At 38.4% G+C, this 24,153-nt stretch overlaps 1 protein-coding gene across 2 annotated transcripts in view; it reads left to right on the top strand.

Moving 5' to 3' along the window:
- CFAP47 (cilia and flagella associated protein 47) overlaps positions 1–24,153 on the top strand; it is a 186,448-nt gene that overhangs the window by 118,947 nt on the left and 43,348 nt on the right. For both annotated transcript variants that reach the window (XM_028727418.2, XM_077927386.1), the window contains 6 exons: positions 641–819; positions 1,845–1,952; positions 5,116–5,227; positions 11,984–12,088; positions 14,700–14,856; positions 21,857–21,949. In XM_028727418.2, the coding sequence (XP_028583251.2) occupies positions 641–819; positions 1,845–1,952; positions 5,116–5,227; positions 11,984–12,088; positions 14,700–14,856; positions 21,857–21,949 (754 nt within the window). The remainder of the gene's footprint in view (positions 1–640; positions 820–1,844; positions 1,953–5,115; positions 5,228–11,983; positions 12,089–14,699; positions 14,857–21,856; positions 21,950–24,153) is intronic.

Raw genomic sequence — 24,153 nt, forward strand, 5'->3', positions numbered from 1 at the left:
CATTAATCAACCCTAGAACTGAACTTGAGGCTACTTTCCACCTATTACAAACCTTTTTTCATCTTGTAAAATCATATCAAACATCTGAATTGTATCAAGGCTTGTGAAATTTTGCATATTCTCACTTGATGTTTGGCCTAGCAGCGAGTCAAAAGGGAATTCTGTAACTGGGTTTAATATTGGGATGAAGTGATTTCCTCCATCCTCTGATTTTCTGAGTTTGGAATGGTACTGAGCTTCCTAGCACTTGTTGTGATGAAGCAACTATAGAAGCACTTATTTGGCATCTCTCCTGGTTGAAATAATGCCTGTTTATGTGAGGTCCCCATGGAATATCTCATGAGCACAAAAGTCAGGAGTTGCTTTTTTAGCATGGGTTGTTATTTCTTCAGTACCCACAAATATTCCTGACAGGTAGATGGCCTCAGGCTTGAACACCTCTTGCTGTATGCTTGTACCATTTTGTGGCAATTTCTTTCATTCTCTTGTGGCCTCTGTGGATACGCTTTCACCACTGTGGTGATGCATTCAGCAAACAGATCTGGCAAAGTGGATGTAAAGCCAACTGTTTCAAATAAGCATTGTTTTCTTGACATGTTTGGTAAAGGCTAAGGACACATGGTCTGTCTTTCTTTTCTAGGATACTGTTTGCATTGGAATTCCTGTAACCAATCCCACAGCTGATATTCTGGAATTAGAAGTGGAACTAATAGATCCTGTTACACTTAGTGGTGAAAGAAGCCTTGTTCTCCAGCCAAAAGAAACATTTCACTATGAAGTAAAGTACTCTCCAGCTGTTACTGGAGCGTCGGATGGAAGGTAAGATCTACAGTTGTGGCTGCTAAAACAGAGTTTCACTAGATCTATCGTCCTTCTTGTCACTTTAGCAATATTATTTAATTGCCTTTATTCTACTTTTTTCCATGAAACATCATTTTAATAAAGCTTGCACTTCGCTGAGCAGAACTGACTTATAAATGAAGAATGGATTTAGTCATTTTCTGTAGTTGGAGCTGCTTTCTCATGCTGCCTTTTCAATATTAATGTTAACTTCATATTGATAGTTAAATTATTTTCCATATGTTATTTACTATAAATGATGTGATCCAAGACTTTTGTTTCGAGATTCCTGTGAACTAAAAATAATTTACAGCTTAATGAATATGGAGGGCATTTAAATTAAAGACGTCTAATCACGACGGAAACCTCAGTGAGGCTGCGGTATAATAATTAGAAACAATAAGATTGTTGACCTTTTGATCTTGGTTTCTGCCTTATAGCATGTTTTCATAGTCTTCAGCTGAACCAGACTACTGAACTCTGCCAAACTCTTAAGTCACTTATTTATCGGATGCTTAACTAAACTTCTAATATGAAGTCATGTCTAATAGAGCATCATGGCAAGGGGAAGACCAGATTGGCTCCATCTATCAGTCAGCTGCAAGGAGCTTTCTTCCTCCCACCCCACCCTGCCACAATGGGCAATTGGCTCCATCTTCAAAGTTGAAGGAATGCATACTCTACTCAAAGGCCACTGGGAGGCTGCTCCCCCAGAACATCATGGCAGAATAACAACCACCCTGGCCTCATCCATTGGCCAATAAAGGGGCAGCTGTTTCAATGTTTGCTTTCTACTACTACTACTACTACTACTACTATTACTGATCCCCATTTCTTTTTGTTGTGATCTTTAGTTGAGGGAAGTAATAAGAATAACACTTCTGTGATGGGCTTTTCCACCACCTTTACAAATGGCCCCAGCCCTCACAGAACACCACAACTTTTAGAACTGTTGTGCACAGCAAAGTCATTTTAGTCACAACTACTTATATCTCTCATTTCAGTGTTGTATTCCAGTCAGAGAAGCATGGAGAGTTTTGGTATGCACTGAAACTGAAGGCACAGAGACCTCGGTCCACAAAATTGCCTATAGCAGAATGTGAACTTGGAAAGTAAGTGTAGGATTGTTCCTTACTTTAGTTCAAATATGCTGAAATATGAAATAGTAGTGCAATATCTTATTATATAATATGTTATTATCTTCCTCATCTGACTACCTTGGTGTTTTAGAAGAGATTGTTTTGGAGGTGACTGCAAGGGAGTTGAATGATTGCAGCCAGAAAGATCATCAGCTTAGCTTGGTTGATGCCTGAGGAGCAATGTGTAGATCAGTATAAAGCATTGTAATGGAACTGGACTGATTCCCTTAATCATTCGACTCTGTTAAAACTCTGTACAGACTTTAAATGTGAAGGATGCTTTGGACATCCTAGTTCAGAGTCGCTACTACTCTATCTCTCCATTTCCTTGACAAAGACCGTTTGAATATTGCCTCCTAGCCAGGTTCTGCAAATATACCATATAAAAGAAAATCACTGAAGTTACACAGGTTGGGAGAATAGGTCTCAGGTATTTTCTGTTATTCCTCCATAAGGACAAATAGTACTTTGTGCTTCAATAACTTTTGCTCTGAGAGGTCCAGCTCACATGATGAAGATTGCCATCGTGTTGCGAGCTGCAGCTTCTTATGAATGCTTCAATCACAGCAGGGGGAGAGAGCAGCAGAAAACACATGGCCTGTAAATTTTTCTTCGACTAAATCTTTACTATTATGAAAAATCGGTGGAGATAAGGAGTCTGCAGTAAGGTCACTGCACCCTTTCTCTCTCTCTCAGGTATAATTCAATCACATTGTTTCTCAGAATGAGGTCTTAGTGGGAGCTGTGAGGATGCAATCAGGTACAGCAATGTGCTTGCAATCACAGTTTTCCATCATAGACCTTTAGCTTGTCCCATCCAGCATCGGCTTTATTCTTTGCTCTTGCCCTATGATTTATAGTGACATTTTTATTAATTGAAATCATTCTGAAATTATAGCACAATCCAGATAAAACCAATGTTGTAATACCAGGTGACCTTTACCTTGGAAAACAGGTGTTTTTTTTTTAAAAAACCAAAACCTCTACATCTTTTGTACGTGCATTTTCAAGAATTGCAAGAGCATTGACGAAGAAGTACATATTGTTGGGTAGTGCATATGCTGATTTAAAAAATATGGTTTTGGTTTCATACATTACTAAAGGTTTTTAAGTTGTTGGGTTTTTTTTTAAAAAAAGACCACCACAACCACAACATAGAGCAGAGTATCTAATTTATATGTAAGCTTAAAGGTTGATAATTCTGCCTCAGTCATAAATACAAAGGCTGCCCAAAGAGCAATTGGTAGTTAACACATGTGGACAAAAAGCTGGGAGTGAAAAGGAGTGGATGAATCCTCTTTTAAGTGGAAGGCATAGAGCGGTCATCTTGTTTGAGTCCTCAAGGTTACACAATGATCAAGAGGAATTGCAGGTTTATGGCATTAAATCAAATGCTATTGGAGGAGTCAGTTAATTACAAGTTTCCCTTGCACTTTTTCATTGAAGGGAAATACAGGTATCATCATTTATAGTTTGGGTATCATTAATTTTTGTACAGTTTTACTGAGGGTAGACGCTGTAGCTTTTATGGACTCTGTTATATGGCTATTTGTGATCTTTTCTTGTTATATTTCTGATCTAACAGTTCTATAATTGATACATAGCTTTATTTATTTATATTTATTGTATTTATCTCCCTTCCTTGAACAGAGTCCAGGGCAATGTACAACCAAAGATAAAGTACAAAATTACATTCGTGATAAAAAAATAAATACAAAACTAAAATATTCACAAAGTAGCAGTCTATAATAACCCAATCCATACATTGAGTCGGTTGGCTTAGAGGAGGCACTTCTTTAGCTACTTGGGCCCTGAGCCATTTAGGGTTTTGTAAACCACTGAGCCATTTAGGGCAGTTGTAAACCACTGAGCCTCTTGGCTTGCCGATCAGAAGGTCGACGGTTCGAATCGCTGCGATGGGGTGAGCTCCCGTTGCTCGGTCCCAGCTCCTGCCAACCTAGCAGTTCAAAAGCACACCAAAAAGTGCAAGTAGATAAATAGGTACTGCTACGGTGGGAAGGTAAATGGTGTTTCCATGTGCTGCTCTGGTTTTGGTGTTCCATTGCACCAGAAGCAGCTTAGTCATGCTGACCACATGACCCGCAAAAACTGACTGCGGACAAACGCCAGCTTCTTCAGCCTGTAAAGCGAGATGAGCGCTGCAACCCCAGAGTCAGCTGCGACTGGACTTAACTGTCAGGGGTCCTTTACCTTTTTTTTTTTTAGACCATTACCAACATCTTGAATTGGGCCCAGTAGCTTACTGACAGCTAGTTCTGTGATTTAAGGAGCAATGTTGCATTCTAACATCTTGCTGACCCTGTTGATACCCTGGTAGCTGCATTCTGCACTAACTGCAACTGCCAGACCATTTTCAAAGGTAGCCCTACATTAATACACTGCAGTAATTCAAATGCAAGGTCACCAGAACAAAAGTTACTGATACCACACTATATTGGTCCAAGAATAGCCATAGCTGGAAAAAGGCACTCCTTGTCATTGAGGCGTCCTTGGCCTCTAATGACAGTGGGTTAAGGAATACCCCAAGCCATGTGCCTACTTCTTTAGGGAGAATGCCACCCCATCTAGAACAGGCCGTCACACCAATAAATGAAATACTCTTAACTCACCCTATGGTGAAAACTGGATCAAAGGTATAATCTATGTGTCAGGCCACAATATATTACTATTAGTCTTGAAAAGAGAGCTACATTGATTATAAATCTGTTAGGTGTCAATTTAATAATAGAGGAACAGTGATCACTGATAATGTGATACTTCACATTGTTCAAAATGTTAAAATTGATTTATGAATTCCATTCAGTGCCTATTACAGGTATTTAAATATTGGTACAGCTATAGCTCGAGAAGAGGGGATTCAATGGTAGAATGAATGTTTAGTTTGCTTAAGGCCCCTGTTGATCTAGGCTGACAATTAAAAGATTTAGATAGCAGGTATAGGAAATACTTGCTTAAGATCCAAGAGGGCAGCTGCTAGTAATAGTAAAAAGTTTTGTTCTGCATTGATCATTACATTACTTTCTAAATACACAAGAATAATCTTATTCAGTAGAACCTGAATCAATCCCAGTACTTAATAATGATGTAATAACATGACTTTTTATGCTTGTTGCAGATGGGTCCATCAAAATATCCATCTGGTTAATCCTACATATGAAATTCTGGAGCTGAACTATATGAATAGCAATACAGCCCATTTTATTATGGAGATAGACCCCAAAATCCCTGTAAGTTGAAGAACAAAATTATTTTATTATCATATGAGAGAGTGCCATGCATGAATGTAACAATTATGGAAAACATCTAGTGTGGTGGCTTTATATGTTAAAGGCAAGAAAACTCTGGACAAATAGAAACAACAGAGCATGTACTTCTACAGTGCCTGTATTACAGAGACATCCATAACCATCTAACCATTCTTTACCTTCTTGCTACTTTCAGATACCAACCCTGCTACAACATACAATGTTGGCAGATTCTGCACAGCAGTGCTCAAAATTCATTGGACGATGACCTGTGTCACAAACTAGATTTAATGAGCACTCATATCAGAGTGCTCCGCAGACTGATAGCTATAGTCTTATATATGCTAACCTCTTATGCTCTGCCACTCCCGTCTAATGTTCCTAACCCTTCTTTTACACTTTCCTTGCTTCCTTTATATTTTTATAGACTTTTAATTCTTTTTAGTTTTTCAAATCATTTTTCAGATTTTAAATGACTGTAACTACCACCCCCCATGTTGGCCTATGACCGTAATAAAGATTTGGTTTCATTTGTATATTCAGATTGTATTCTGAAGCTTTTTGAGCAGCAAGGAGTAGTCTCTAGACAGAACTTAATAATCTGATGTTGAGAAAGCATGTAGTAGCTAGTTATTTTTAAAAGTCAAGACAGAGGCCCAAGAACAACATAGACGCTGGAAAGAAACAAATATACCTTAGTGGAGCATTGATATTGGGAAGTAAGATCCCCGAGAGAGATGTGAAAAGAGAGGATGTAACATGAATCTCAAAGAGCAGGGCTGTACAACTATCTTAATAATAAAGTATCAGAGTACAGAGAAGGATGAACCCCAAAGATGCTAGAAATGAAGAAGCTTTAATCTTGGAGACAAGGGGTTGCCAGCCATTTAAGGAAAGATTAAGCCAAACTTCATAATGGGTAGAATCCAGGTGCTGCCCTCTAACACAGAATTGTTTTTACTTTTGGAAATTTAAGAATATTCCTTTTTAAAAGTCTTCAGGGTTATATTTAAAGGTAACTCCATTGAAAGATGGCCACTACTAGGAAGAGCAAATTGGCATTCCTGGAGAATGAAAACACCAATTATGACAGTTGAATAGATTTTGTCACTGAAGATCTTATCCATTTTTCTGTCATGAATTGAACACTATTTTGGGACTCTTGTTGCCATAGCAATAGGACCCAACCTGCTTAAAAGATAAGAATCCAACAGCTTTTTAGAAACAAGTGGGTTTAAAACCTTTCACACTAAATATAGATTATTTTTGCATGTTTGTTTTTATAACATCCTTATGAATAATGATGACATATAAACATCTGATAATGAATTGGATAAGCTGAATGGAGGGAAACAATTGCTAAACGTCCTCAACAATTTGTAATCTATAGAAGTCAAAATTCATTATCATTAACTCCAATCCATCTCTGGGTTAATGATCTGACCATAATATGGATGAACCTGTTAGAGCTCTTGCAGAATCTTGCTACAGTAAATAATATAATGAATCAAGATTATAGAGTTTGGCTACTTGCACAAATGCTGGTTTGTGAAATGATTAGTAACAGAGAGCAGCCAGCTTTTGCTTATTTTATAATGAGGTGTTTAATATACTTTAGATTGGATATACTGAATACAATAAATTGATACTTGGTCTTATTTTCTCAGTTTGATATCATATGATTGGGAAATGTTAAGTGCTTAAAGGAAAAAATGGGAGTCTGTTTCTCTTCATTTTTCAAAGGTGACAATAAAACTGTTAGAGAGGCAAAAGGGGAACAGAGGATGTTCAAAGCATAGGTTTGGATCCAGAATTCCCATGAGCAGAAACGCTTTACCTCCACTCTCAGGATGTGCAACAGCAAGATACTCTGGTTGGAGGAAGCAGGGGAGGCACTTTTTTGCCAATTCTAACCCTTGCAGCTCCCTTTGTCCCATGAAAAGCTGTGCAATCTGGGCTTGGGAAAATCAGCAGAATAGTGTGAGAGGTGGCACAGGGGGCTGCAAGAGGAAGGACATCTCAGTGGCAGTCACCTTCTTCCTCCACTGAGTCTGTTTTCTTTGTAAGTCCTTCTGTTTGTGGAAGGGGCACTCTAGATCCAATCTGTTGCCTTAAGAGCAACCGGATATTATGCAAAACGGCTGCCAATTGTATCTCAGCATCTACGCCCGCCGAAAATATCTGGCGAAACTTACTATGTGACCTGGGACTCGCTTATACGGCTGCAAATAAAACATTTTGAATGTGTTGTAAGGTGCAATATACAATTGTGACACTAAATGGTGGCTGTGAGCTATAGCCAATGCAATGCATTTTTTAAAACGATTAAAAACATTTCCCACAACATTTTTAACATGTGTGTAGATTCCACCCTGGAGACATTTTTTGAGCCGCCCCATTCCTGATGGTGGCAGCCATTGCCATCCACAGCAGGCTTGCTGTGTTCATTTTTCTGCAGTAGAACCAACATAGAGCCTAGTGGTACTATGAAGACTAACAAAACTGATTGTGGCATAACTTTGACTAGAGCCCATTTCATCAGATGCAGCTGATTTTACATTTACTGCAGTGAGTTCTAGTCAACAAATTCATACCACAATAAATCGCTTAGCTTTAAGTGCCACAAATCTCTCTGTTGTTATCAAACAAATTTATTTATTTATTTTATTTATTGAATTTATATACCGCCCTACACCCAGAGGTCTTACAGTGAAACAATAAATTTCACTAGACATTTGGAGATAGATGGGTAAGTGGTTACGGGATGTCCTTTTAGTAGCAGCTCATCACCTTTTGCAATGTCTAATTCCACTCAAAGTTTCAGGACACCTTTGAATTTCAAGGTAACATTTGTCTCCGTCACTCTGCTTCTATGGTCCGCATGGCAGATGGAGTCTCTAGATGGCAAAGAGGAGATTTGCAAGAGGCTGTAGTGTATAAGTAATCTCATCCACTCTGTGCTACTCCCTATAGCTTGTTTCCTTGTGGTAGAAATGCTGCTTCTGGGATGCATTTCCTTTCCCAACTGGATGAAAATCTTGGCTCAGTGATAAAAGACATGATCTGCCTGTAGAAAATACCTTGGTTAGCAAAAGTTCTTTGGTCAGAGTGCTTCAGAAACCTTCTCGACTTGATATGTTGCTGCCAGACATGGTAGACAATGCTGGATTAGATGGAGCAGCTTGTCAGATTCAGTATAAGGCAGGTTCAGGTGTTCAGGAACTTTTAAACTATGTGATCTAGACTGTTAGGTCACAGAATCATAGAACTGTAGAGTTGGAAGGGACCCCAGAGATAATCTATTCCAACTCCCTGCAATGCAGGAATATGCAGCTGGCCTGTACAGGGATTGAATCCACAACCTTGGTATTTCCAAGCCATAAGATGTTGAGATGGGCAGCTGAGTCCCTTCTAGAAATAGTCTGTCCTGTAGATTCTACACACATCAGGCTCCAGACTGGGAAATTTGAACCATGGACCTGAGAGTCTCATTAACTGTCAGACAGTTATTTTTTATTTGGACATTAGTAGTTCTGTTCATTGTCAGACAGAACAAAATCTATTGCCAGCAACATTTTCTGCCTCCAAAGATAGAAACAGTACTGTGATTTTAGAATGTTGTGCCCTTTCCATTAATGTTTTATTGAAGCTGAGTCACTGAGAAGCATCTTTTCTATGTGTTGTTTATGTATTCATGTTGTGCTGGTTCTTAAAATGCAAGGTCCTTTGTAAATTGTTACAAGTTTCTGAAAGGTAGAACAAGCGAAACATGTACCTATCAGATAAACCTATAAAATGCCTTTGTGGCATTTAAGATAGACATTCATGTTCTAAAGCAAAACAAATTAATCTTGTCTATTAAGCTGTTTGCTTTTTCTTGGCTTATGATAACAAATTTCTGTTTTGTTGTAATGTAGCATAATATTAAGTCAAAATTCAGATTTTTCTGAATTCAATAAAATGACCTTTCTATGTATTGAATATTTTACTGTTCTGTTTCATCAAACTGAATAAATATGCTGGAGCGGACATTTTCTCATTCAGTTTGTTTAATGTAAAATATATTAAACACTTCATTATAAAATAAGTAAAAGCTGGAAGTGTTCTGTTACTTACAATTTCACAAATCAGTATTTGCATGCATAGCACTATGATCTTGATTCATTATATTATTAGCTTGCTGCAGATAGATTTTTGGAAGAGCTCTAACGGGTTCATACATATTACAGTCAGATCATTAGCAGAGAAATTGATTAAACTTAATGATAATGAATTTTGACTCCTGTAGCCTGCATACAAACTGTCCAGGCAGTTTAATATACCCTTCCTGCTTTCAGCTTTTCTAATTCATTACCAGATGCTTAAATGCCACCACTATTCATGGCACATTATCTGTAAAGGCACATTAAAAATAAATTACCTAAATTTACTTCATGAAAGTGTTCAATCCCAAATGCATTAGTCTTCAACACTGGGCATGTGAATTTCAAACACTTCCACTTCTGCCTCTTCCTTAAAATATGGTGGCTTTGAGCATTTTTAGTAATCAGCCAGCTGCCACCTTTTTGCTTCAAGAGAACCTTCAAAGTGCACAGGATCTCAGATTCTAATTGAAATTGTGGGACACCCATACCTTTAGCATCTCTTAGAGTTTTTTGTGTGTATTTGTGCTATAGTATATGAATTCTTTTAGAAAATATTTTTTCTATCAAGTACTGATCTCTCACCTTTTGAGCTTAACACTTGATTATTTTCTTTAAAAGCTCTTAATATTACATAGAAGAACAACTTTCTAAAGATGAATTTTCTGCTCCACAGAATGCTAAACATAGTTGCCTGTGTATAGTTAACTGTAGCATGGTATTTCTGGAGCTAGACTGAGGCAGGGCTTCTAATAGTCATATATCTTCATTATAAAAATCTAGTTTTGCTGGGTGATGCCCAAGTATAATCAAGGAACACTAACTGTGATTTAATTGTATATGCCAGCTTGCATTTTGTGTGCTTTTGTATTTTCTCTCTTTGGACTGAAGCCCACCTGGAAACCCTTGAGTGAAGGGTTTGATATACCGTAAGTTGCCTAAATAAATAAATAAATAAATAAATAAATAAATAAATGGGGAGGGAGTCAGTGTAGGAAGCCATGCCTTTAGCAGCAGCCTGAGGGATGCCAGATAGATATCACCAAGTCCTGACCAATAGAGCAAATTTCATTGTAATCAGCCTAATAGCAAAGAAGCTTCTTGAATAACAATAAAGTGGATCAGCTTTTGGGATAAGGACTGACTTCTATAAAAGCTTTGATCTCAGCTTACCCGGAGGGGGCCCAGGGTCTAACTGTCTTGCATATGTTTTATGTGATTCTCAGCAAAATTTATATTTCATGTTCAATGCATGCACAGTTATGAATAACGGCTTGTGAACTTGAACCCTGAACCAAGTATACAGATATTCCCTTCTGCACTTTGACAGTACCACAGTGCACTCTCATCTTATTATGCTCAGTTGCATTTGTATGATTTTCTAAGTGAGCACTGTGAATACAACAAAGGTGTTGCGTGTTACACATTGTGTTGTGCCACACAGACAAGTTTCACATTTAAACTGTATGGTTCGTTTAGCAACACTCGTGTGGATGCTTATAATATTAATATTAGTCATCGGGATCTTAATATTCTTAACATGCATTAATATTATATTTATTATTAACGTAAAAATGAGATCATGCATTTGCTTTATATCCCATGTAAAAAAATGGTTTGGGAAACCATTAATTGGAAATTTTCGTATTAAAATGCAAAAACAAACAAAAAACAACACAACAATGACCATGTATCCCTATCTTGTATCCCTAACTGCTATTTAGATCTGACTCGTGCCTTAAGTGAAACATAGTTTCCTGGTTAAGGAGAAATTAGACAGAAAGAAAAACATGGCAGCCTTTATATTAGCAAAGTTGAAGGTTGTTTGGGTGGTGTACTAGAAAAACCAATTAGAAGCTGCAGCAAAAATATGTATGTTTCAGGCAGATATGCTGCTGGATGTCTGGCACTAGGCTGCACGTGTACCAAGTAATTTTATTCTTGGATTTAGATGTTAGTTCCTTGCTTAGAAGCACAAACAATTTTATCTTATCACCATATAGTTGGCCACTTTGCCTATCCCTATGGAATTGTGAATCCAACTCTTTTAATTTGGAGTAAGCACATCACAGCATGGCAGTTTCTTTGAGCCCATATAAATGTGCATAACTGTAGATGGAAAACAGAGACAACAGCACATACTGTAAATATATACTGCACATTGCACTTTAAAAATAGTATCTGGCTTTTTAATTGTGCAGCAATAAAAGACTTCTGAGCATCTCTGTAATGTGAAAAAAGAAGATATAGTGGCAGTATATGACCTGAAAAACTGAAACTCTCTTTCTTTCATCCATACTTTAAAAACAGCCTCCACTTCTTTCTTTGTGGCTAGTAACACAATCTTTTTTAGTTTCTGGGGAATACATGTGCTGCAACTGCCGCTAAGCACTGTTTACTGCAGTACACTTTATCAGTCTTAGCAGATCCTGCATGCTGAGAGTGAAGAAGGCATACAGTGGAACACATTAATTACGTAAACATCAACAGTGTTGATACAAGGCACAATAAAAGAACTGGCTCCAAAATAAAATTGATTTTTATTTTTCATTTCCTCCCCTCTCTCTCTTCTCTCTCTTCCACAATGTTTGTGCAGTTGGTTGTAGCTCCTCATTCCACCACTGAAGTACCAGTTCAGTTTTTTCCTTCTGCCCTAGGAAGGGCCAACCACACAGCAAAAATCACTTTCATGTGCCCACAGGTATGGATGCTCAATTAGATTTGATGAATTAAATATTATCTAGCATTGTAAAATATTAAGATATGGTCCAGCGGCAGGAAAAGTTAGGCTAGTGTACAGTATTTCACTTGCCAAAGCTTCTATCCTGCCATTCTTCCTGAATGACTAGCCTATAGATCAGAAACAACACGGGGTTGCAGAGGCTGAAGAAAAGTGCTACTGGGCCTGATAAAGCTCAGGGCCTTGTGATTTTAAAATCCAGCTCAGAGGTTATTGGAATGTTGATATTGGATCCTTCATGGGTAGTCCATTTGAAAATGGACATATTCTTGATTTTCAATTAGGTACTTGAGATTTGACTGAGGTTACTAACAGTTATGGCTTGGTTAACATTCAGGAAAGTAATCTAAAATGTATACAATTACAAATGCCACTGTTCTTTTGAAAAACCTATTAATGACTTTTAAAAATACAAGTCTCATATGCTAATGTCCTATTTATTACAAAGAAGTGCTTGAAAACACTAGATCTAATTTTACTTAAAGGTTTCTTCAAAATATTAGCATTTCCTGCCTCTTTACTGTGTTGAATTTTGAAAGGGAAATAACTAAGTTAACAAGATTCATCTCCTTCACCAATTCTACCTTACTGAAAGCTGCAGTCAGAGACAAAATAAATGAGCTAATATTATGACACATGCTGTAATGTTTGCATATTATTTGTGCTTGAGTAAAATGTTTGGTTTCTGAAATGCATATTATTCCCTTGTTGGGTTATTTGATTCTCTAATCTAATGTGATTAGCACTTCAGCTAGCTAAAATGTATGACTCCTTATAATGTAGCAAAACCAATATTTTTTTCTGAAAGTTTTAAGTGATTTACAGACTAATCCATAACCAAATTAAGCCAAATTGCTGGATTCACATCAGAGTCCTTATACTTTAGCCTTGGAAAGACACATTTACCTGGAAACAAGTCTTGCAAAACACAATGGGACTTACTTCACAGTAGACAGCTATAGGATTGCACTATTGCTATATTTTAATTCCACTGATTTCACTTTAAAAACCCCATTCATCTGAAAATCAAAGCAGGTAAGTTTAGTTTGCTTGACAAAGTATACTGTTTGGATTCTTTTCTCTCCCTTAACATGCATTTGGAAGAAAAACAGCAAGATAAACTAAGTGCTAGCAGTTCTGGTATATATGGTGTATATACAAGGACAGTTCAAGAAGATGAAGTGCTATTATTCTGTCTGAAACCATGATAGCTCATAGAACTTTGATCAATAAATTAAAAAGTCTTGTTATTTATCAAATACCAAAGCCATAAAATAAGCAAATAAGTCACTGAAACCTTTCAGGTTCAAATTGAGGACTGACACTCAATTTTTGTCAACATGCCTCTCCTGTCAAATAGTGGCAAATCTTCAAGTTTTATCTCAGCCAAACCTTTAATCAATATCTCATCCTTTCACTTGCTGTGTCCAGCCCTCTCAACCTTTTCAGTGTTTTGCTCTAACCTTTGTGACTCACTTTGCTCTTTTCATCCTTAAATCATCTGAAACTTTTGAATTATCGACTGAACTTCATAAGAGAAAGGTATTAAACTATTGCATGATGGTAGCAGATTGAATATACATCAGCATTGCGTTTCTACCATTCCAGTGCCAAGATTATTTGAGAAAGGCTTTCAGGGGTCCTTTTCACTGTATATATAGGAAGCCTGGCAAAACTTTAACCTTAAAAATTGGCATTGATTTTCTTCCCTTGATTTCACTGATTAAATGCTTCTGAACTGACACTTTAAGCTGTCTCATAGCTGAGTAACTGACTAATATAAAATCAGCTAATGACAGGACTTATAGGACAAGGCTTAACTGTTTCTGATTGTGCCTCATTGCTGAATTGAGAGAAACCACTATGGGTTATTATCTGCTTCGTTTGTTTCTGGTTTGCAGCTGTGCGAACACTCTGCAATACGAATTTGAACTCTGACTGCAATCACTTTGTTCTTGTTTTTGATCACTGAAATTAACTTTGTTGGAACAGCACAACTGAAATGCCAGGATGAGTAGAACAGTTAGTCAAGATACTAATATACTTATAGCACCTAGTTTTCCCGGTAAACCAGCAATATCTGTATGTAATGGAGTGAGACTAATAATACTGAGCAGTGTTAGAGACGAGCAGGATCTATTATTAGAGTGTCAAGTATTCTTTGATTACATTCTTTTCAGCTTCTTCTATTTAATATGCTGCTAAGAATAATGCATCATCTCAAATTCACTTCAAAAAATGTAAGCAGTGAAGTGGCTGAAACAGCTTTCCTCTAATGCTTAATTAGCTTATTACCAATTAAGGGTAACAGGTGGAATGTATGAAACTTTTTTAAAGAAGGAAGCCAAAGAAATTGTGCTAGAATTGGCTTGCTATCTATCTAGTGCTGCAAGTGAATGGTCTTCCTTGCATTGAGCTCCGAGTTTGCATTGGAATTCCTTATGTATATAAAAAAACCCTTGACTGGGGCCATCATATTTTTACCTGAAGCTTAACATTTACAGGAAAATGAAAAAACAAAATAAAGAAGTGATTTCTGATTAAAATGTGAACATTGTTATTCTTACCACAGCTTGAGGAATGGGTATTTTTATTGTCTGGGGTTGGTCTGATTCCTCAGCCATTGGAGCCATCTTGTGTGAGTTCTTGCCTTGGTCACCATTCTTCTATCATCATAAGCTTCAGGAATCCTACATTTGAAGACATAGTGTTGGATGTCTTTTTAACAGGTACAGTAGATTCCTTTTATCATTATGCAATATATGTTGAATGCTTAAGTCCTTATTGTTCAGTTGAATTCAGTATCCAGACATGTTGCTTTGCTCAAACAATAGGGGGTTGAGCATTCAGCACATACTTTAAGTTTGAGTGGAAATCTTTGCCAGCCCACAGGCAAAGAAGTGTGTTTTCTTCTTGGGCACAGAAGGATTTATCTGTATTTACACTTGGTGAACTAAGTTCTCTGGGGGCGGGGGGATATCATTGCTGGATCTCAAATCTGCTTTTTAGTTGCCAACCTGAAGGACATCAAGAAGGGTTTACCCTGTTCACCCCCCCCCCCAGCTCTAGCCAAAGTAGGAAACTACAAGGAAAGCAGTTTACCAGCAAGGGTGCATCTTTTGCTAATAGGTCAGAGCAGGTCGGGTAGTAGACCAGGGCTCCCTAAAACAGTTTCAATTCAGTCTTCCATCTATAACTTGGATTGCTTTTGGCGATGGACCACTTTTGCCTTTCTTTTTGTCTGACAGCATGTTGGTCTCTACTGGATCAAATGCTTGAAACTACTATTGTATGTTCAGCTGTTTCTACATATACCTGGCACCATGGCAGCAATAAAGCACAGCTTCAGAACAAATAAAATTCTACTGCAAAGCATCCATAGACAGGTTTTTTAAAAAACAAAACCCTAGACAAATAAACAGGTTTTCACCTGGCCCTCCAAAGAAGACAAAGAAAGCCCTAGACAAGTCTAAAAACAGGGTGAGGTTAGACAGTACTTCCCTCACCTCAAACAATGCGTGGGACTTAATGCTCTGAAGTTAAATTTAATGAGTCTAGGGCAGTGTTTTCCAACCTTGGTTCTCCAGCTGTTTTTGGACTACAACTTCCATCATCCCTAGCTAGCAAGACCAGCGGTCAGGGATGATGGGAATTGTAGTCCAAAAACAGCTGGAGACCCAAGATTGGGAAACACTGGTCTAGGGATTATTCCTTATCATACAGGCGGTGACCGTTTTAGGTGCAACTGATGTGTATGTCTACGACTGCTCTCATCACGCCAAACCTGGAAGTGACCATGTAACAAAAGGGGCAGGGTGGGGTGGGGATGGGGTGGAACAGGGTAGGATGGACTTCTACAGGCCCTCCTGATGTGCACAGGGATCCAGAACATAAGCCGTGCACCAATTGGTTGCTACCTGTATGGCATTAGTGCACTTTTGGATAAAATTCTGTCGTTCTAATCTATTATCTGTTGTTGAGTGCGGAAGACCTATATCTTAGTGGTAGAGCAACTGCTTTTCATGCAGAAGGACCCATATTCAATCCCTGAATTCTGCAAGTGGGATTGAGAAAGAACCTTGTCTATAACCCTGGAGAGTCATTGTCAGATGGGCCAGTGATCTGACTTGGTACAAGTCTGCTTTCTCTGATGGGACAGTGAGGAAGACACTTCTTGAGCTACAGGAATGTTGCCAAGTAGCTTTAAAAATACACCTTTCATATGGCTCTGAAATGCAACTGAAGTGAACAGAGACTCTCCTAAAAATTATTCAGTAAATCTGAAATATTTAATCTCTGCTTCTTCCACCTGCTCTAAATTGGCTCCAAGCTTACATGACCCTTTCTATATTGTACTTGTGTGTGTGTGTTTAAGACTCTATTTAGTGTGCCTGGGTAAAGCCTGGAATACGTTTGGGGCTTTCCTTCTGTGTACTCTGGGGAGCAAGATGAAAAAAGAGCATTAAAACAAACTGCCAGGCTGCCTCCTCCTTCAAGAAATTCCTTCCTTCTGAATATCACTTATACAAAGGAATTGTACACCTGTCTGTACATGGGATTAACACAATTCTGCACTGAAAAGCAAGCACTAATGGTTGATGTTCCCCATTGGAACACTAGGATTGCTCTGCCGTGAGAAATTGCATGAACCCCATGCATTTGGGACTTGAATCAGCCTTTTAGTTGACCCAGGATATTTTTAAAATCTGATCCGGAGAAGTGTAATGCACATGGTTAGGAAATGGCTATCAACAGTTTTATGCTGCACGCATATTGATGACCACATTTTTGGAAAGAAGAGATGTGTTACTATTACACCATTTCATTCCGCACCATTTAGAAAACAGCATGTTTTCTCCTGATTTATCATTCAAGTCAGTATCTCTTCTGATTTGCACAGCAACAGAACTATTATAAGAAGCAAACCGAGTCTAAACACTGTGCCAAATGGCATATTTAGAAGTATCATTGTATTGGGCTGCTATTTGTAATGTGCTTTCTTAAAACAGTTTCCACAGAAATGATATAAGAAGCGACCTTCAATATAATCCCTGCAGAAATCATGTGCACAGATGAATACTATTGTGGCAGACACCAAGCAAACTTGGGGGAGAAAGGCACAGTAAGAAGAGGAAGCAAATAGGAACTAGGACGTATCTTATACAGAGAAGGACCATTGGTCCATCTTGCTCAGTATTGTCTACTCTGACTGCCAGCAGTTCTCCAGGTTTTCAGACAGGGTTTCTCCCAGCCCTGCTTGTTTATGGCAGGGATTGAATCTGGTACCTTCCGAAAGCAAATGCTCTAACCACTGAACTATGCATGGCCTTTCTCCTAAATAGATCAAGAAGCTAAATGCATTTAGGTTTACATAATGATTCACAAGTAACTACTTGAATCTTTGGCTTCAGGGTTCAGTGAACATTATTTTGCAAATAGACTATTCATTGTTGTTTATATTTTTGTACTATCTACATTAGGTTCACAAGACTGCATGGTTTGGTTGTTGGAATTCCCCAACATATCAATCCACATCAACATCTGACCTCCAATTGCTAAAGGCACCAAGACCTAGATTTTTCCTCTGCAACACTTACCGAATAGCTCTATCATTGTTCTGGGCAAATAAAATTCTGGACTTGTAAATTCATTCATACAGTAATATTTAAACATGTTTATCTGCATAAATCGGGATTTACATATTGGTATCTCCTCACAGGGGGAAAATACATTAAAAGTGCAACTGGCATTTATGCTAATAAGTGCTGAACTAAAAGATTAATGTCTCTGCAATTACTAATCAGTTTAGGAGAGTAATTGCTCCATCTTTGGGATCTGACTTTATCTACTTGTGTAAGCATTTTAAGCTTAAAACAGATCTCTGTAGCAATATTTGGGGTTGTTCACTGCCACAGTATAGCAGCTGCTACATCCTTTGCATTTCTAAAGCTAAAACTACCGTATTTACAAAACATAATTGTATACAGTGTAGCTTGGTTAACCCATTTTCTTGGTGAAATAGCTGTTTTGCTTAAATTGGTGTGGAAATATTTTCTGACTGCTCTTATGCTTCTCTGGGAACTCTCTTAATTTCTGTGAAGTATTCAGCAGAACTAAATGCTGGATTTGTAGCAGTCTAGTCTAAACTTCTTTTTGTTGCAGTTTTTCCCTCTGGGTAGTTGGTATTAGAACCTTCAAAGACCATTTAATTCAATATACATAATTAAGAGCAAATAAACATCACAAAATTTGAAAACGTTAACTAAAACATTTAGTTTGAGCATAACTATAGGTCTGTTTTTAACCATGGCATTATATTTATTTACTCAGTATATGCCAGCACACTCTTATAAAATAGCACGGTCCTTGTTTTAGGCAGCAATTTTTTGTACACTTACCTGTGAGTGAACACAACCGTAATTAGTTCAGAGTAAAACGTACATAGGATTCTGCAGGTAGGCAAGATATAGGTGGGAATTCAGTGTTATCTGTAGAATCTTTTCAGTTTGTCAGACAGAATGATCCCTCTCCTTCCCCTGCGTGCTGTTTTGTGGTTGTTGTTTTTAACCACCCCCTTGAGCCAGTTTTGGCAGCGAGCGGAGGGGAAAAGTCTTGTTGTAGTAGTGGGAGACCTTCGACAGGACTTTTGCTGATAAGGCTTCTTAGGTGAACCCCACCCAAAGTATTCAATAATTGTACAAATACAATTTATCAAAATTATATTGCAAAAACTAAGTTTGGCAGAGAATAAATATTTTCAGGCACTAGCAAACTGTCAAATACATGAACAAATACCCAGAAGAAGTAATTTCTTGTAATCTCACTAATCGATTATCTGGGACAACACATTCTGAAACACACTGTTTGTTTAAGAGCAATACACTGCTTTTGTAATCTAAGAGAGCAAGACTGCTTCTTTGTCTTTGTACAGTGTCAGCCAAGTGCACGTGGACTAATATTGTAACGTGAGTTAGGTCATTTAGAGTCTCATTTCCAGTAGAGTTGGAGAAAGCATATATTCAACTCTTACCAGTGTTGCTCTGTATAACAATCTGCTAGACAGTTTGACAGTGCAGATGTAACATCATGTGATTCTTGACAGCCTATTTTTCCACTCTCACTGTAATTTTTTTCACGTGTCATTCACCATACCCGGTACAATGTTGCTGAAATTGGTTTTCCATTATAGTCTTTTTGGCAATCACTGTAAATGTCAACTCAACTAATTAGGTACCTATCTGTTGCTGCTGTGATCACCTTCACATTCCCAAGTTTGAGATAAGAGTTGTAGTAAAGACCAGTATTGTAAGTTTTCGGAAGAAGAAGGTTGAGATGAATTAATGGATGGTATGACAGTTAAATTGTCGCGTTAAATCATGCAAAGCAAATTTGTGTACAAGTTATAAATCTTTCTAACTATGGGATGCTAGGAGGGAAGGACGAGTTGGTTCTTTGCATAATTCAGCCTTGTAAATAAGCCTCCAAAGTTGCTACCCTGAATTTTTAACTAATCTATTAAGAGGCTAGTAGGCTGTGTTACCATTCTGGCCACTGGGAATGAGAAACCTGAAAGTGCAGGCTTCCAGCTCATTATTAAGTTGCTTTTGATCAAGCAGACTGGTGGGGCTCGGGAGTGGGGAGAGGGATGGAGCCATCCTTTCATTCTAGCCCAGTGCATTTCCATGGTAACCATGGAGGAAATATAGCTCCCCCTTGTGGTTAGCACAGAAACCAAGCAGGCTCAGTACTGCCCAATACATTTTGGCACCTGAGGTGAACCAGCAAAGGGTGCCTCCCTCCTTGCGAGGGAATAAGGGGTGAGCGAAGATCTACATTGGAATCTGCTGCCCCTGTCTGAGGCAGTTGCCTCACCTGGCCTTATATGTGGGCCATCCCTGAGCAGGCTGCTGGAAAAAGAACAAAATGAGCCATCCCTTCTCCACCATCCCATTCACTCACCTTCATGGAATTCCTGGTCACCTATGGCTACCATACAGACTGTTAAATATAAGGTAGACATAGTTCTCCTGTTATTTGCCGTTCACTCCCTCAAAAGCTAGTCAGCTTGGCCTGTTACCATATATTTCCCTCCACGCCATGGGCATTCTAATGAAAACCCCATATTTATTAGCATGGTGTTATTAGCTAATAACACCAAGGTTGCAGGTTCGATCTCCATATGGGACAGCTGCATATTCCTCCTGCATTGTAGGGGGTTGGACTAGATCAGGCATAGGCAAACTCGGCCCTCCAGATGTTTTGGGACTACAACTCCCATCACCTCTAGCTAACAGGACCAGTGGTCAAGGATGATGGGAGTTGTAGTCCCAAAACATCTGGAGGGCCTCATTTGCCCATGCTTGGACTAGATGATCCTCAGTGTCCCTTCCAATTCTATGTTTCTATGATTCCTATATATTCTGTATGAAAATAGGTGATATTAAAATTAGTGATGTTGCTTGGCTTGGAATATAAATTCATTATTCCTTGGCTTGGAATATAAATTTCAGCAATGAGTGACTGCTTTCAGTTCAAAGGCAAGTATTATGGCATCTCAGTTCTTCTCTACCTTGAATTTTAAAGAGAAGGAGTCCCAACTCACTTATCTAACAGCTGCAGTGTCTACAGTAGGGTGAAATGTCTCTCTTCCCCATAATCTGTAATATTCCATAGTACCATGGCAGGTACTGGGGATTGTGTTTCTCTCAATCCTACTCTCAAGATTTGGCCTTTTTGGGGGCCCATTACACTGTTAATCAATGGTGAGTCTGACTTAATAATAATAATAATTTTATTTATACACTACCCAGCCACTCTGGGCAGCTTCCTCTTGCTGGGCTGCCTGCAACTGGGCAAATGGCATTTAGCCAGCAGTGAGTTGCTTTTGCATTTTGGCTGGAGGGCTCCCTGGTTGCACTGTATCCTAACTGCCTCCAGGCTGGCAGGCTGGAGTTTGGATTGCCCAGTAGTAATTCATCAGAGTTAGTATAACTTTATGTTTGCTGATTATCAGATCAAATTAATACTGACGATTTTCTCACTGCTGCAGCACCAATTGTTTCTTTCTGGTATCATATTTTTCCATAGCTATGTATTGTGTGAGATTGAGCTTTATTTTTATTTTGTTGGTCATCTCGCCATGTAGTACAGTCATAATTAAATTTGATCTATCTGGGATGGATTAAATCGCTTGTCTCCAGAAACTTCTATGCAGTATACAGCAAGAAGTAACATGCTGAGGTGCTGCAAATAGGCCTTTATGAATTTAGTTAAAATTTCAGTTTGGAATATAATTTCATAGAATTGGAGAGTTGGAAGAGACTCTGAGCGTCATCTCATCCAACTCTGTGCAATGCACAAATCTCAACTTTCTGCTTAAAAACCTCTGAGGAAGGAGAGTCCTTCTTTGCTATATATTTTTATAGAACAAACATTTTTCACATCCCTTTTCCAAAACTTTGGTTTTAGGGGGTATATTATTCCAAATAATTTTAATAGGATTCTATGAGCAGCTATAGTCATTTTTGGCGTGCATAGGAGAACGATTAAAATGCAGAGAGACCTTAAAAAACTGTCATCTCCTATTTCAAAGTATACTTTGAAGAGCATTCATCAGTTCTTACATTAGAACAGCCTTTGATCACATTTCAACCTCCAGTGAATTCCTTTCCTTGAATGTGACATTGAAGCATAACAGAATTTTCTTTTTCTTTCCCTTCTTTTTATTAGATCAGGAGCATGTCATGCATAATCCCCATGCATCTGTATCCCACCATTCCAATAAGGACAGCATTTTCTGGCTTTCCCTCAAGCAAAAACAAGGTACACAATTGTATGGTTTATGTATGTTTTTGCAAAGTGATCTGCATAACGATTGAAAATATATTTTCATTTATGTAGCTTAATTCCCATTTAACGAAACAATAAAAGCACAACTGTTTTGCTCTATTATATATTGTAGCGGTGGGACTCGTATTTGTTTAACATGGGTTGGGAGCTGTCCTCAAGTTAGAGCAGGCATAGGCAAACTTGGCCCTCCAGATGTTTTGGGACTACAACTCCCATCACCCCTAGCTAACAGGACCAGTGGTCAGGGATGATGGGAGTTGTAGTCCCAAAACATCTGGAGGGCCGAGTTTGCCTATGCCTGAGTTAGAGGAAGTGTGGCCCACGCAGAAAATGTTGAGAAGGAAATATTCCTCCCAGCTTCCCAATTAAGTCTTAGATGAGTATTCATTGATGTGGTTCAGTAAACATATCTAACATGTACATATGCAGTGTATATATATGGCTCCAGTAGATGACTCTCCCCACTTGCCACCCCACTAAGTGACATCTGCATAGCTTGGTTGCAGCCACTGGCACCCACTGGATGACGGACAGTGAATGTGGAAAAAAACTATTCCATCCACTTTCCCAACCCTTCCACCTGTAGTAGCTAAAACATTTAGCAATCTTCTGGTAGCTGAGACTAGTGCAGATGAGCAGGTTATGGGTTTGATAGATGCAGTAGTCATTTGAGTTTTGCTGGAGAAGAATGTACTGGTAGGCAGTCTGCTGCTGGCTCACCTTATCCTATCAAAAGCCACTAAACAGAGAATTAGGTTGTTTATTGCCAAAGGTTTTCCCATGATCTTAGTGCCTTCCCTTTCTCTGGAGTAGGAAGGTCCAGAGAAAAAAAAAAATTCCACTGCCATCTTGTCCAGGAAATCCCATACTGATAGTACAAACATTGCTGGCATAGGTGTAGTACTTGTTGAATATATCTTCCAGCTGTCCCATAACTCCAGATTATAGAAAGAGCCAAAGTTAGCTCACTGTTCTGTTTTCTGGGTCCCACTGCTTTGAATATATTGTTTACCTTCTCCATAACTCTTATAATCTAGTAATATCATAACTCTAGTTCTCGACAAATGGAGTTATTTAAATTGTTCACTGTAGCGAAAGATTAATTTAATTAAAATGAATATATATACCCTATTTCAACACTGTCATTCTCTTCTTTTTGATACTCCATCACATATTCGCTAGGATTAACAAACTTTTCTAAACATTATTATAGAAGAGATAATAAATCATTCAGATCACATATACAAACCTATCCCTTGCCATGATTAAAGGGAATTTAGATTTCCCAATTTACTGTTCTGAATAGTGGTATTTGGATTAGATAAAACTTGTGCTGTTAAACCTGTCTGAGTTAATATAAAAGGAATATTTTTATTACTACTATACTTCAGTTTGTATTTAGCTATTCAGTTTAGAACATATTATTTCTACCCTGAGCCTCTTGGGCTTGCTGATCGGAAGGCTGGCGGTTTGAATCCCCGCGATGGGGTGAGCTCCCATTGCTCTGTCCTAGCTTCTGCCAACCTAGCAGTTCAAAAGCGCACCAGTGCAAGTAAATAAATAGGGGCTGCTGTGGCAGGAAGGTAAACAGCATTTCTGTGTGCTCTGGTTTCCATCACGGTGTTCCGTTGCACCAGAAGTGGTTTAGTCATGCTGGCCACATGACCCGGAAAGCCGTCTGTGGACAAACACTGTCTCCCTCAGCCTGAAAGTGAGATGAGCGCCGCAATCCCATAGTCACCTTTGACTGGACTTAACCATACAGGAGTCCTTTACCTTTACCTTTTACTGCTACAAAACGAGTACAGTATGTGACTTAAGGTTGAAAATATAATAAAATATTACATGCTTTTAATATACTTTGATAACGAAACAGATGCAGTTTTATTCCAATTGATTTTGGAATAAACATGCCCTGGTGTCTACAAAGGACAGAATGTAAATTTTAAAAAATTAAAAATTAAAATAGATTGATACTCTGATTTGCTACTGGTTTAGTGTTATTTCTTTTTGAAAGCAATGTAATTTTTAGAACTTTGAAAGGAAGTTGATTATTAGAAATGCTATTTTATATGGTAGTAACAGGGACGCGGGTTGCGCCTTGGGTTAAACCACAAAGCCTAGGACTTGCTGATCAGAAGGTCGGCGGTTCGAATCTCCACGACAGAGTGAGCTCC

Source organism: Podarcis muralis, chromosome 4, assembly GCF_964188315.1.
Source record: "Podarcis muralis chromosome 4, rPodMur119.hap1.1, whole genome shotgun sequence".
NCBI classification, from domain to species: Eukaryota; Metazoa; Chordata; class Lepidosauria; order Squamata; family Lacertidae; genus Podarcis; species Podarcis muralis.